This window comes from Haematobia irritans, chromosome 4 (assembly GCF_050003625.1).
Source record: "Haematobia irritans isolate KBUSLIRL chromosome 4, ASM5000362v1, whole genome shotgun sequence".
NCBI lineage: Eukaryota > Metazoa > Arthropoda > Insecta > Diptera > Muscidae > Haematobia > Haematobia irritans.
Window position 1 is genome coordinate 44,776,826 of NC_134400.1, and position 13,999 is coordinate 44,790,824.

The window sequence follows — 13,999 nt, forward strand, 5'->3', positions numbered from 1 at the left end:
AATATCTGCTAAAACATCAAATTGTTGAAGAAGACATCGCAATGGACTCGAATGATTTTTATATATGGAATTTTGAATATCCCTTAAAGCCTTTGACCATTTTTAATAGCAATGAGAAAGTAAAGACGGCTGCATACTGTCCCAGAGATGAAAGTTGGATTGCGGGCGCTTTTCAATCGGGTAAAATTTGCCTTTGGGATTCTCGCATCTCTGGTCATCCGATTGCTGTATGCCCTTTGGAGACAGCTCACCGAGAGACTGCATCCGCCCTCTGCTGGGTACATTCAAAAACCAATTCCGAATTTTATACAGGTTCCTACGATGGATCGGTTAAGTTCTGGGACATCCGCAATATGGAAAAACCTTTCTATGATTTGCTACTCGACACCGAGAAGACTGACGAACAATCACGAGAACGAGCCCACGGAGTAACGGTATTGGAATTTGAATACACAATTCCAATACGTTTCATTATAGGAAGTGATATGGGCAGTGTATTCGTAGGCAATCGCAAGGGATCGACACCAATGGAAATATTGGATGCTGGAAATTTTCGCTTATTCAATGGACCCATACGAACCATTGAGCGTAATCCGTTCTTTGTAAAGAATTTCCTTATAACTGGAGATTGGTGTGCTAAAATTTGGGCTGAAGAATACAAAAGTTCTCCCTCGACTCTGTTCATAAAGAAAAATAATCAGATTCTCTGCGGAACCTGGAGCACAGCTCGTTGCTCTCTTTTTGTAACAGGCGACACTGAAGGTGAATTGGATTTTTGGGATTTGTTGTTACATCAGAGAAAACCCATATTTTCCATGAAATATTCGAATCCAATTGTATACGCGAAATTTCATCCGACTGGCGAATATCTAGCTGTAGGTTTTGACAATGGTGACACAGAAATTTTCGAATTGGATCCAGGTTTAAAACAAAGCACGAACAAAGATAAGGCATTGATAGCGGCAGTAAGTAAATTTATAGACATTTTGGTAAAAGTCGAAATTTATACCTAATTTTTTTCTGATTGTTTCGGCATTTGACATTAAGGACTCGGCTATAAAAAAGGATATCCCTGTCGATAACACCGTAATACAGAATTATCGTTATTAAAAGCGTTTATATTTCACATATGGGTAGCGAAAATTTTATTATACGTACATACCGGGATTAAAGTCCAGCATAAGATTCTATCAAAATTTTTCCTCATAAAAACGCACTAAAATTTTTGCTAGCAAAAATTAGAAATATGTGCTTTTAGCACCCACAAAAATATGCCGGTAAATTTTTTACGACAAATAACTGAAGCCGTTGATATTGATTAAGTTCATGTCAAGTCCCGGTATGCATATCTAACAATAATTCCGCTAACTATAAGAAATACATTGGTACGTTTGCTACCGCATATTCCATGGGGCGTTGTTATCGACTAATTACTTTTTGCTCCGATATTGCGTCGTTCAGCCTACAAGTTTATCTAGACGATAAAGGTTGAGTTAAGGGCACCTTATACGGTCGGATAAACCCTGCGACACAACACGTTGCGGCGACAAATCCGATTGTATAAGGTCGTGTTCGGCTGTCGCTGGGACGTGTTGGCATAAAATCAAAACAACTTTGATTTTTTCTGGTTGGGTGGTACAAATCATTGAGAGTAAGGGGATGTTCGACAAACATTATCAAAGACAAATTTATTTTTACATTAAAAACAGGTATTTCTGCAATGAAATTAATGATGGATGGCCAATTCTGGTTGAAAATTAAAGAAATATATAAATCTAAACCAGTATTGTGGCAAAAACGTGGAAAATATCCACTTCCAATCAATGGGAAACCAGGCGACAAGTATTTTAAATTCATCAAGTAATTTGTAATATATTAAATGAGGATTACTTCAGGAATCATTGTTTTGACACATATACCAGGATTTTTTTATTATTTTCTTCCATTTTTTCAGTAAAAAATGGTTTCACCCATAAATCTTCGTACAACTTCATTGTTTGTTTATGCTTCTTCTTATTTTTTCATGTTGTCATCACATTTGTTCGTGCAGTGTAAGGGCAAAACTTGAACTAACACACAACAAATAGACGAAACTCTGTCGGAGTTTTTATCCGACCGTCTAAGGTCCGCTTTATGCGCTTTACAGACTATCAGTTATTCCGGACGGAATGTCGGTGTTTGTAAAGAATCTTACAGTGTGTCGGATCGATACGACTTGTCGGCGATGACTAAATAATCGTTAAATGTGTTATCGATCCCATAAACATGCAGCAGTATCGATTATGCCTTCGGACTTAACTTATAATGTGCACAATATATGGGATATGTTCGACACGAGCATTGTCGTCCTGAATAACTGATAGTCTGTAAAGCGCATTAGCGGATTTTTCGCCGCAACGTATTGTGTCGCAGGATTTATCCGACCGTATAAGCTCCCCTTTACAAACATAGGCATTTCATCCGGATAACGGCACATAACATATACATGGCAAAACTGTGTTATTGGCAAGCAAACGAAATTTCCGTTGTATGTAGATACCGGCCTCTTTGTTTTTATTTTTTTTTTATAAAATATCCTCTCAGTATGACTTTACCTTTACAAATATGTATTTTATATGGTAAATTTTTTCAGATGTTCGAACGTGAACAATTACGATGTAAACTTTTGGATGGTCGTGTGGAAGAAATTAAATTGAAACAACGTATCACGTTAGCCGAGAATGAAACAGCAGTTATTGAGGATCGCCAACAACATATACAGGAGCTCGTAGATATTAACGACTCAGATGAATTTCTTCGTATTATCTCTTCGGATGTTGAATTTCGAGATATCTTTAATAATTTTCAGGACTTGACATTGAAGGTCGAAAAGAAACGGCAAGAGCGTGAATATGTTATGGAAAGAACCGACTTTGAAGTGGCTCGATCATCAACTTCCAAACAACCCTCAATAAAAGAGAATATCAATAATTAGCATATTCTATTTCTTAACAAGAAGATTTATTTCGATAACTATTTTATAATGTAAAAATACATTGTTCGTACTTTAAAATACTGCAATTTTCTTAGCTAATTCATCCAAATCCACAGGTCTCATGTCGATAATTAAAACCACCACCTTACGTCTCAAGGTATTCGTTTTTTTAACCAAAAGTTTTACTTCGAAATGATTTAGTAGAAAACGCCCTTTTAGTTGTTCAATTTCGGAATCATTCATATTCAAGTATTCCTCACAAGTGATGCCTAATATTCTGACCGCTATGGCATCGGACAAACGAGTTTCTATTAGTGTACCAGTGTGATCTGTACAATGGACGTTTAAATTGAAGAAATATTCATATTTTTCATCTGTATAGTCAAATGAAAATGAAAGTTGACATTGTTCTGTATCACATATGGTTTTTGAATATGAGATCAATCGTTTGCAGGCTTTACTGTAATGGGAGAATAGTAAGTATGTAAATGAATGATCACCAGAAAACTTCTTTGTGTTTAATAAATATATTATAATAAATAGATAACTAAAATATATAATATTTATTTTGCAACCCATATGTATTATTGTATGGAAATCTAGAGTACATTGCTTTACTTTATTTGACCAAAAAAGACTTACTACTTTGACAAAATTTCTATAGAAAAAAAATTTACCAAATTTAGTTATAGAAATAACATTTTGACAAAATTTTTTATAGTTGGTTTTTTTTTGATTTCAGCTTAAAACCATGCATTGACTAAACTACAAGTGTAGCTTAACCAACAGACGGAAAGAATGTTTGTCAAATTTATTTGGGCAAAGCTCTATAGACTGCAAGATGGTTAGGTTAGGTTAAGGTTGAATTACACACCATGCGTCAATCCGTGCGTTGATGGCAGGGTTGATTTTTTCTGTTGGCGGCATACTATTCGAGCTTTAGATTTCAAAGAGATATTTCAACTCTTCAATCATCGGGCGTATTTAACGCATTGAACGCATGGTATGTAATTTTACCTTTAGGTTATGTGGCAGCCCGATGTATCAGGCTCACTTAGACTATTCAGTCCATTGTGATACCACAGTGGTGAACTTCTCTCTTATCACTGAGTGCTGCCCGATTCCATGTTAAGCTCAATGACAAGGGACCTCCTTTTTATAGCTGAGTCCGAACGGCGTTCCACATTCCAGTGAAACCACTTAGAGAAGCTTTGAAATCCTCAGAAATGTCACCAGCATTACTGAGGTGGGATAATCCACCGCTGAAAAACTTTTTGGTGTTCGGTCGTAGCAGGAATCGAACCCACGACCTTGTGTATGCAAGGCGGGCATGCTAACCATTGCACCACGGTGGCCCCCAAGATGGTTGGAAGGACGTACGTTTCGGAATTACCACAATCTTCATCAGCATCCTCTACTTGCAGCAAAACTATCAACCAATTATCAGAATAAATTCAGGCAGTCCATTAAACCCAACAATGAACCACGCTTGAACCTTCCGAAAAAAAGGTTTTACATGATAGCCGGCTTATGCCGAAATAAATTCGTACAAACATATCTCTTTTCCTTTGCCACCGTCAAATCATCGATTTGAGTGCATTTGGATGGGGTTATTTTGAGCGTGCTTGCTCTTCTTTCTTTCATTCGTTTTGTTTTGTTATTGTTGGTTTTGTTCTTGAATCATTGTTGTTGTTTTTTGATTTCAGCTTAAAACCATGCATTGACTAAACTACAATTGTAGTTTAACCAACAGAGGAAAAGAATGTTTGTCAAATTTATTTGGGCAAAGCCCTATAGACTGCAAGATGGTTGGATGGATGTACGTTTCGGAATTACCACATTCCTCATCAGCATCCTCTACTTGCAGCAAAACTATCAACCAATTATCAGAATAAATTCATTTCAAATTTTGCTGCAAGTAGAGGATACTGATGAGGATTGTGGTAATTCCGAAACGTGCGTTCATCCAACCGTCTTGCAGTCTATAGGGCTTTGCCCAAATAAATTTGACAAACATTCTTTTCCTCTGTTGGTTAAGCTACACTTGTAGTTTAGTCAATGCATGGTTTTAAGTTGAAATCAAAAAAACAACAACAATGATTAAAGAACAAAACCAATAATAACAAAACAAAGAAACATTTTATAGAAATAAAATTGTCGCAAAATTTTCTATAGAAATAAATATATGACAAAATTTTCTATAGTAATAAAATTTTGACAAAATTTTCTATATAAATAAAATTTTGACAGAATTTTCTATAGAAATAAAATGTTGACAATATTTTCTATAGAAATAAAATGTTGACAACATTTTCTATAGAAATAAAATTTGAAGGAAATTTGTATAGACATAAAATTTTGACAAAATATATTATAGATATTAAATTTTGACAAAATTTTCTATAAAAATAAAGTTTTGCCACTATTTTCTATAAAAATAAAATTTTGACAAAATTTTCTATAAAAATAAAGTTTTAACACTATTTTCTATAGAAAGAAATAAAATTTTGACAACATTTCTATAGAAATAAAATTTTGAAAAAATTTTCTATAGAAATAAAATTTTGCCAAAATTTCTATAGATATAAAATTTTATTTTGGCAAAATTTTATTTCTATAGAAATTTTGGCAAAATTTTCTATAGAAATAAAATTTTGACAAAATCTTCTATAGGAATAAAATTTTGAAAACATTTTCTATGGAAATAAAATTTTGAAAACAAAAATTCGATAGAAATAAAATATTGACCAAATTTTTTATAAAAATTATATGTTGACCAAATTTTCTATAGAAATAAATGCTTGACACAATTTTCTTTAAAAATTAAATTTTGAAAATTTTTCTATAAAAATATAATTTTGATAAAATTTTCTATAAAATAAAAGATTGACATAATTTTCTATAAAAATAAAATTTTGACAAATTTTTTATAGAAATAAAATTTTCTATGGGAGTAAAATTTTAACAATAACACCATTTTATATCCAAGTTTGGGATATAATACCATGGTAGGAGTATTTACCGAAAACGGTATGAAGTTATGTCGAAATGCTCTTGGAAAAATGTTTGAACCTCATTTTGGGAACAATGTTATCGACTTTTAAATGTTATTAACACACTCAAAAAAAGTGAACTCTCTATTTCACTAAAGCCAATTTAACTTTATTTTAGTTCATGGAATTATTATGTTTGGAGAAAGTTTCCTTTACTCTAATAATTTTTTGCGTACGTTACATAAATTAAGTATAAAGATTTACTAAATTCGCATTTCTCACAACATAGTTCATTATTTCTTTAAAATTGTAAATTTTGCTAGAAATGCGTTCATCATGAACTTCGTATGTCACTAAAGACATTCTTGCAATTCTGAACTCCAATTTTTTCTTTCAAACTGCAAAATTTTCCTTAACAAGTGAAAATTTAATTATGTCTAATAAATTTTCTTGAATTTGTTAAACAAATATTTATTTATTTTTGTGATATCGGCGTGATGTCAGCGTTTGTAATACTGCCCAGCAAAAACTAGGTAACCACATCTCATTACAATTTGCATTACCAGTAGTAAAAGTGTCATTACACGTTGCATTACATTGCGGTGAGTTATAATGACTAACATATAATGACAATAATTACTTCCCGGTAATATTTGATAATTCTCAAAATGTAATGCAGTTGGCTGTTAATAACTTAATAAAATATAATAAAAATTATATGAAAAAGAATATGTAATGAACGGTAATTCTGAAGATTTTTAATTTAGTAGTATTCTTCATAAATATAACTCCCTTAAACAACCAATTTTTATTTCCATTTTAAGCGTGAATTTAGTTCCCCTATAATTTTCCTTAGATGAATATATTAACCCATGTTCTAATAATCAGAATCGCAAGTCGAAACAAATTACTTTTCTATACGAAGTTCAAGACAGACACATTTTGAGTAAAATTTGTTTATTTTAAAACTATGAACTATTTTGAACGATTTTAGTAAGTTTGTGTAAAACCTTTTTCTCCTTTTTAGTTCGTGTCATTAAAGTAAGTCAGAAATAATTAAAATAAAAGAAATTTGCTCACAATTAGCAAAATGTAACAAAAATAAAATAATTTTCATGAGCTAAACTAAAATTAAATTTGCTATTTACTTGACGTTAACTCTTTCTTGAGAGTACACAACTTTAGCGAAAATTTAGTTTGGTTACCGATAACACAGTTTTACCAATTACTTCAAATAGCATATCTTACCATCTTTTGTTTACCACTGAGTTTTTCCATTCCACATCGAATTTTGTTATCATTGTGTATAGAACAGCTGTAAATTGTTCAGAGTTGTCACGCATTTGGCCCTCAGCTCGAGAATATATTTGCCGTACAGTCATGATAGTATTTATGTCCTCCGCTAAAAAGTATAAAACACCAATAGGTTTTGTGTCAATTGCCAGTATTCCGAAATTTTATTTATTCGACCAAGTTTTCATACACTCAAAAAAAATTAGTAAACACAGCGGAAAAGTGTGCTAATCAACAAGTGAGTACTACGTTCGGGGTTTCCACAAGACTCTAAACTAAAAGTGCAAAAATCTATATGGACATAGTACCACGGCTGCCACTCCAGCCAAAAATAATCTACCAAAATTTGAAGAAAATGTTACCAAAAAAACTCAAAATTTTATTTCTATAGAAAATTTTGTCAAAATTTTATTTCTATAGACATTTTTGTCAAAATGTTATTTCTACAGAAAATGTTGTCAAAATTTTGATTCTATTGAACATTTCGTCACAATTTTATTTCTATAGAAAATTTTGTCAAAATTTTATTTCTATAGAAAATTTTGTCAATATTTTATTTCTATAGAAAATTTTGTCAAAATTTTAATTCTATAGAAAATTTTATCAAAATTTTATTTCTATAGAAAATTTCGCCACAATTTTATTTCTATACAAAATTTTGTCAAAACTTTATATCTACAGAAAAATTAAAAAAAAAAATATTTTTCTATAGAAAATTTTGTCAACAATTTATTTCTATAGGAAATTTTGTCAAAATTTTATTACTATACAAAATTTTATTTCTATACAAAATTTTGTCAACATTTTATTTCTATAGAAAATTTTGTCAAAATTTTCTTTCCATAGAAAAAATTTAGAGAGGAATAGTTTGTAAAATCTACCAAAACATCAATAATTCTACCAATCTACCAAACAGTACAAAATATACCATCTTTAGTAGAATCCTACCAACTGTGGAAACCGTGCGTAGTATAAGGGTTAGTTTTGTTGAGACTATCAAAAAAGAAAAAAGTCCATCCCCTGCCAATATTTCGAAGTTCAATTTTATCCCCATCGCTTCCATAGGTTCTAAGCGACAATATAACTAGAAAAAAATTATGATAATTATCAAAAATTATTTAGAAGCTTATCTATCAATTCAGCAGCTTAATATAATGTTAACAGACATAGCATTAGTAAATATATATTTGTAACTAATTCAATTAAAAGAAAAAACTTACGTTTAGGTAAATTATCCGAAGTTGTGTGAGTTAGCATGTCAAACGGGGCCTTGGGAGTAGATTCGGCAAATTTCTGCAAGTTTTGAGTTTCGGAACCAATTGGATTTTCATAGATTATACTTCTAGAAGTGGTACTCAATATGCATGACTTATAAAAATCAGAGTATGATATTTTCACATCAATTAAATGCAACACAGTTTTCATGGGCTGCCAAGTATCTTGAGCTCTTCGAATCCAGTCTGAATGCCAAATTGTTAAAGTCATACCACTGGTTAGACTTTGATCGAAAACTAAAATTTCACAACAACGTCTGGCTCTGCCATCTTTAGTGGGTCGTATATCTCGAGGGGTCTTTACCAAGCCCACAACAATGAGAAAATCCGTATGAAAACCCCCACCCGATGTATCGCTATATCGTACATCGGCCAAATTCATAACCGAATGCAATGGTTTGTGTGATTGGTGTTCCAATAGTTTAATTTCTCTGTACCTTTCCATGTCAAGATGATGGTTGTGTTTTACTATATACCCCTCACCTTCATTGCAAACGAGTGATATAGGTAAAGAGGTTACAGGCTGATATTGAGCTTGTTTCGAATCGTTATTCAGTTTGACTAAAGTAATCTTCGGATTGGCGACATCCACAATGTCACCAATTTGGATTAGATCATTGAATTCTTCAACCTTTTCCCTGGAACACCAAAAAGTACAATTGACAATGTCTTTCGTGGAATCCCGCAAAGTAAAATTCATAACAGCTCTATATTGGCTATCATTTTTGGAGAGAAATATGCAAGGCTCGGTTTTGTTTAAGACCATAGCTATTATTAAAATATTCTCCATTTCAGGGTGAAGCTGATTAAGTCTTTTAACTGTGGGTCCTTTTTCTTGCTTTTGATTCATAATTCAAATTGGTAATGCTCCTTGATCCCTTCGACTTCGAACGATTCTTTTATCTTTTTAAGAATGGTTTTGCTTTTGTTCTGAGTACCTCGCGATCGATGTACATACGATATTTTTTCTTTTGAATTAAACGCCTCACACCATTTGCCTTTCAAATACAGAAAAGAACCGTAATTTGGATATAAAAATAATTGAACACATAAAACACACCTGCCTTTAACGGTAAAGAAACACGACTAATACATTCAAATAATAAGGTTTGAATCATAGTATAATTATTTGAAAGGAAGTTGACTTCAAACCATTTCTAAATGTTTGTGTTTGTTGTGAACTCAGAGAGAATAAAAATAAAAGAGGACGAAACTCTGAAGCGAAACTGCGTCAGTAGGTGGCAGTCATGAGGAAAATTTCTCTAATATCATGCAGTTTTTGTTGGCGCTTCTCTCAAATATCATACAGCTTGCGTCGGCGTCAACCAGTTCAGTTCTCTGCCGGCTTTACGAAACGTAAGGAAAATAGGATTTAGAACCTACTTTGTAATAACAAATGTTCTTTTATATAAATCTTTTCATTCTATTAAATTTTTTGGCAGACAATTTGAAATTATAAAGAATTTTATCAAAACAGCGCTTCGACCGCAACGTCGGTAATACCAAAGCTGCAGGCATTGTGCGACATCTATACACCCAGAAAACAAATCCGTTGCCTCAACCGAATTATTTGCCAACCGAAAGCAGGTGGTTCCATCAACTATCAATGATATCTGTCAGCACAACTAACATTTGGCAATTGTAACTGCATGGTAGTATCCCTGCCAGCATTTCAAAGTTCCATTTCATCTTCATCGCTACCACAGACTCGTAAATGTCACTACAACCATCCTACTGTGATGGGGGGCAGCATATCATAAAGTACAAAATGTACTTCATACATCTATTTTGCCATCACTACTTTTACAAAAGCCATTTTATTTTTTGTGAAACGCCAAGCGCAACCAGCTTGTTATATTTTATTTAAATAAAAACGAAAATAAACTTCTGAAAACATAGATTTTACGCTTAAAATTGTGAAAGGTATATTGGTGAACAATTTTTGATTTTCCAAATGGAATAAAGTGATTGTTTTTCAAATATTTTACAGACACGCTGCCTCCATCGAATAAAAACACTGGCTGATAGACGCTGCAACATGTAACTCGCTACTTGTAACTCTACCTCATCATTAATGCAAACAATTATGTTAAATGTGATGTGATAGTGGTATAAATGTTATATTTTTAAGAATTTGTAAATAATTAATCAAATTATTAAATATCTAAACAAACGTGTTTTACTCGACCACAATGATTCTTTTACCACTATCTTAAAATGTGCTTTTTCTGATTGTTTGGAGGGTCTCTTATTGGCGTCGTTCTAAATTGATCTATAAAGGCACCTAATAATTGCACTCATGCGAAACCTTTTTGTAGTAACTTGGCGTGGTACAACTTCTCAATAGTGACGGCGCTTTTCCGACGAGTTTTTGATATCGTATATGATTGTTTTCAACGTACTGGGGATTCTCAGAAGCGCCCCCAAATTCAAAAAATGTTGACAGGGATGTTGGATCAACTTTGCATTGGTTGTCGCAATTTCATATTAATTGTTTTGTTTATTGGTGCAACCGCCCTCGATTTTCTTTATTATTATCTTAACCAAATTCCAATATTAAATGAAAGGGCAGATTGTATTGAGATTTTATTAATTTATTACAAGATTTACAATCATAATAAACTACGAAAATAAATACAAAAGGTACTAACAACAAGGCTTTTGATCTACATATATGTGAGATCAATTTACATTACAATTTAAAAATTTGTATAGGTAATGTTTGTATACCAATGACAGATGGTTATTAGGTTGCAATTATGTGGTCAAACTACAGAACCTAATTCAATATATATTTGCCAGAAATTTCTTCCTTAAGCCTCTAGGTATAAATACAGATCGACTTAGACTCGTCCTCTATGCTTAATAAAGGGTGATTTGTTAAGAGCTTGATAACTTTTTTTAAAAAAAAAACGCATAAAATTTGCAAAATCTCATCGGTTCTTTATTTGAAACGTTAGATTGGTCCATGACATTTACTTTTTGAAGATAATTTCATTTAAATGTTGACCGCGGCTGCGTCTTAGGTGGTCCATTCGGAAAGTCCAATTTTGGGCAACTTTTTGGAGCATTTCGGCCGGAATAGCCCGAATTTCTTCGGAAATGTTGTCTTCCAAAGCTGGAATAGTTGCTGGCTTATTTCTGTAGACTTTAGACTTGACGTAGCCCCACAAAAAATAGTCTAAAGGCGTCAAATCGCATGATCTTGGTGGCCAACTTACCGGTCCATTTCTTGAGATGAATTGTTCTCCGAAGTTTTCCCTCAAAATGGCCATAGAATCGCGAGCTGTGTGGCATGTAGCGCCATCTTGTTGAAACCACATGTCAACCAAGTTCAGTTCTTCCATTTTTGGCAACAAAAAGTTTGTTAGCATCGAACGATAGCGATCGCCATTCACCGTAACGTTGCGTCCAACAGCATCTTTGAAAAAATACGGTCCAATGATTCCACCAGCGTACAAACCACACCAAACAGTGCATTTTTCGGGATGCATGGGCAGTTCTTGAACGGCTTCTGGTTGCTCTTCACTCCAAATGCGGCAATTTTGCTTATTTACGTAGCCATTCAACCAGAAATGAGCCTCATCGCTGAACAAAATTTGTCGATAAAAAAGCGGATTTTCTGCCAACTTTTCTAGGGCCCATTCACTGAAAATTCGACGTTGTGGCGGATCGTAAGTCTATTCATGATGAAATGTCAAAGCATACTGAGCATCTTTCTCTTTGACACCATGTCTGAAATCCCACGTGATCTGTCAAATACTAATGCATGAAAATCCTAACCTCAAAAGAATCACCCTTTACAATAAAAAAAGCTCGCTTGCCGTAAAAAGTATTTGTGTTTGTTGGTGTAAGGTAAGGTAAGGTTAGGTGGCAGCCCGATGTATCAGGCACACTTAGACTATTCAGTCCATTGTGATACCACATTGGTGAACTTCTCTCTTATCACTGAGTGCTGCCCGATTCCATGTTAAGCTCAATGACAAGGGACCTCCTTTTTATAGCCGAGTCCGAACGGCGTTCCACATTGCTGTGAAACCACTTAGAGAAGCTTTGAAACCCTCAGAAATGTCACCAGCATTACTGAGGTGGGATAATCCACCGTTGAAAAACTTTTTGGTGTTCGGTCGAAGCAGGAATCAAACCCACGACCTTGTGTATGCAAGGCGGGCATGCTAACCATTGCACCACGGTGGCTCCCCGTGTATGAAGCCTGCAATTTTTATGGAAACTTTTGTAATATTCCTTTTTTATAAATCGGTGCGATACTTACCTGAAGGCAACTTCTTTTCTATGGGATAAACTTTATTCAATGTATTGCGGACTATTATCAAGTAAATTGTGTTCCCCGTTTTGCAAATTTTGCAGCGTCATACCATTTACCATGTCGATGTTGATATAAATATTTATTTGTTGCAACAACTACCTTACGCCCGTCCTATAATTGAACTGAGATTCTATTAGTATACTCAACTTTTGGTTGTACCAACCATTTGTTGATTCGCATGATGTAGGTCTCACTATGCTGGTGGTTAGCTCAACAATTTTATGCATCATAAAACTAAATTTATCGGCATTGGTTATTGTAACCAATTGAATGGTTATGGGAATTTCGTTTTGATCCTGTGAACTTTTTTATGGTCGTGTTGGATGTATAATGGGGAAAATAATCAAAACATTGTTCTTGTAACAAAAAATAAGTTACTGACATCATTTCCTCATTGTAATGATCGAATTGCAACCAACCATTTCTCTAGGTGTACGGTTGACATTTATTGTTTTTGTAGAAGAGAAATTTTCGTCCTCTTGTATTTTTAGTCTCTCTGGTGAACTTTTAATCGGTGATGCCATATTTTGAAAATCGCAAAATTTCAATTCCAAAATGTGTCATAGCTGTTAAAATCAGCTGTTAAGGCCGGTATGCACCTCTAGCGAAAATTTTCATTCCCATAAGAAATGCCAAGGCATATTAATTAAAGGTAAAGTCATGCAATCAGGTGACTAATATCGACATTCATCTTGTCAAAGTCTTTGTTTACGTTTAGTAGGTTTGTTTACATTCTTTGTGTACATAAATATTGGTTTTATTTACATTGTGTTGTTTGTATGGGTTTAGTTTTATGAAACTTTTCGCCTACGTGTTAGAAACTGGGAGAAAAATAAAAGAGCTTTCTTGAAAAACTGTTAAATATAATTATCTAAATTTACAACAAAGTCCAAACGTTCAACAATACAACACATACACAAACTGTCAACTTAAGTGACCTGTCATTTCAGTTTGACTTTCTAAATATCATGGGGTGTACACACGTTTGCTCGTGACTTTACCTTTAATTAATATGCCTTGAAAGAAAACAGCCCTAATATTTTAACGAAATTATGTGTGGTATAAATTCCTCTGGAATTGCAAATCGGGGTTAAAAAATTAAAATTACAATATGGCATCACTTTACTTCATTCAATCA

General features: G+C 33.4%; 2 protein-coding genes across 2 annotated transcripts; one reads left to right on the forward strand and one right to left on the reverse strand.

Annotated features, from left to right (window-relative positions):
* On the forward strand, positions 1-3,052 carry LOC142233489 (dynein intermediate chain 3, ciliary; the record flags this gene model as incomplete). Its single annotated transcript, XM_075304430.1, is given in 2 exon segments — positions 1-965; positions 2,633-3,052. Coding segments are annotated over 2 exon segments (1,307 nt in total), but the record flags the coding sequence as incomplete, so codon positions are not given.
* On the reverse strand, positions 3,047-9,539 carry hdm (meiosis specific with OB domains hold'em). The gene is made up of 3 exons (XM_075304431.1): positions 8,481-9,539; positions 7,216-7,369; positions 3,047-3,434 (listed from the first exon to the last, which is right to left on the reverse strand). The coding sequence occupies exons 1-3, from the start codon at positions 9,382-9,384 to the stop codon at positions 3,047-3,049; spliced, it is 1,446 nt and encodes a 481-aa protein (XP_075160546.1). The 5' UTR covers positions 9,385-9,539.
* Positions 9,540-13,999: the final 4,460 nt, after the last annotated feature.

What these genes read in the sequence shown, in the direction of transcription:
- hdm (XM_075304431.1), bottom strand. Translation starts at nt 9,384, where the DNA reads ATGAATCAAAAGCAAGAAAAAGGACCCACAGTTAAAAGACTTAATCAG. An exon ending in TTCGGATAATTTACCTAAAC is followed by an intron (nt 7,370 to 8,480) that starts GTAAGTTTTTTC and finishes TATACTTTTTAG; the next exon opens with CGGAGGACATAAATACTATC. An exon ending in TCAGTGGTAAACAAAAGATG is followed by an intron (nt 3,435 to 7,215) that starts GTAAGATATGCT and finishes CTCCCATTACAG; the next exon opens with TAAAGCCTGCAAACGATTGA.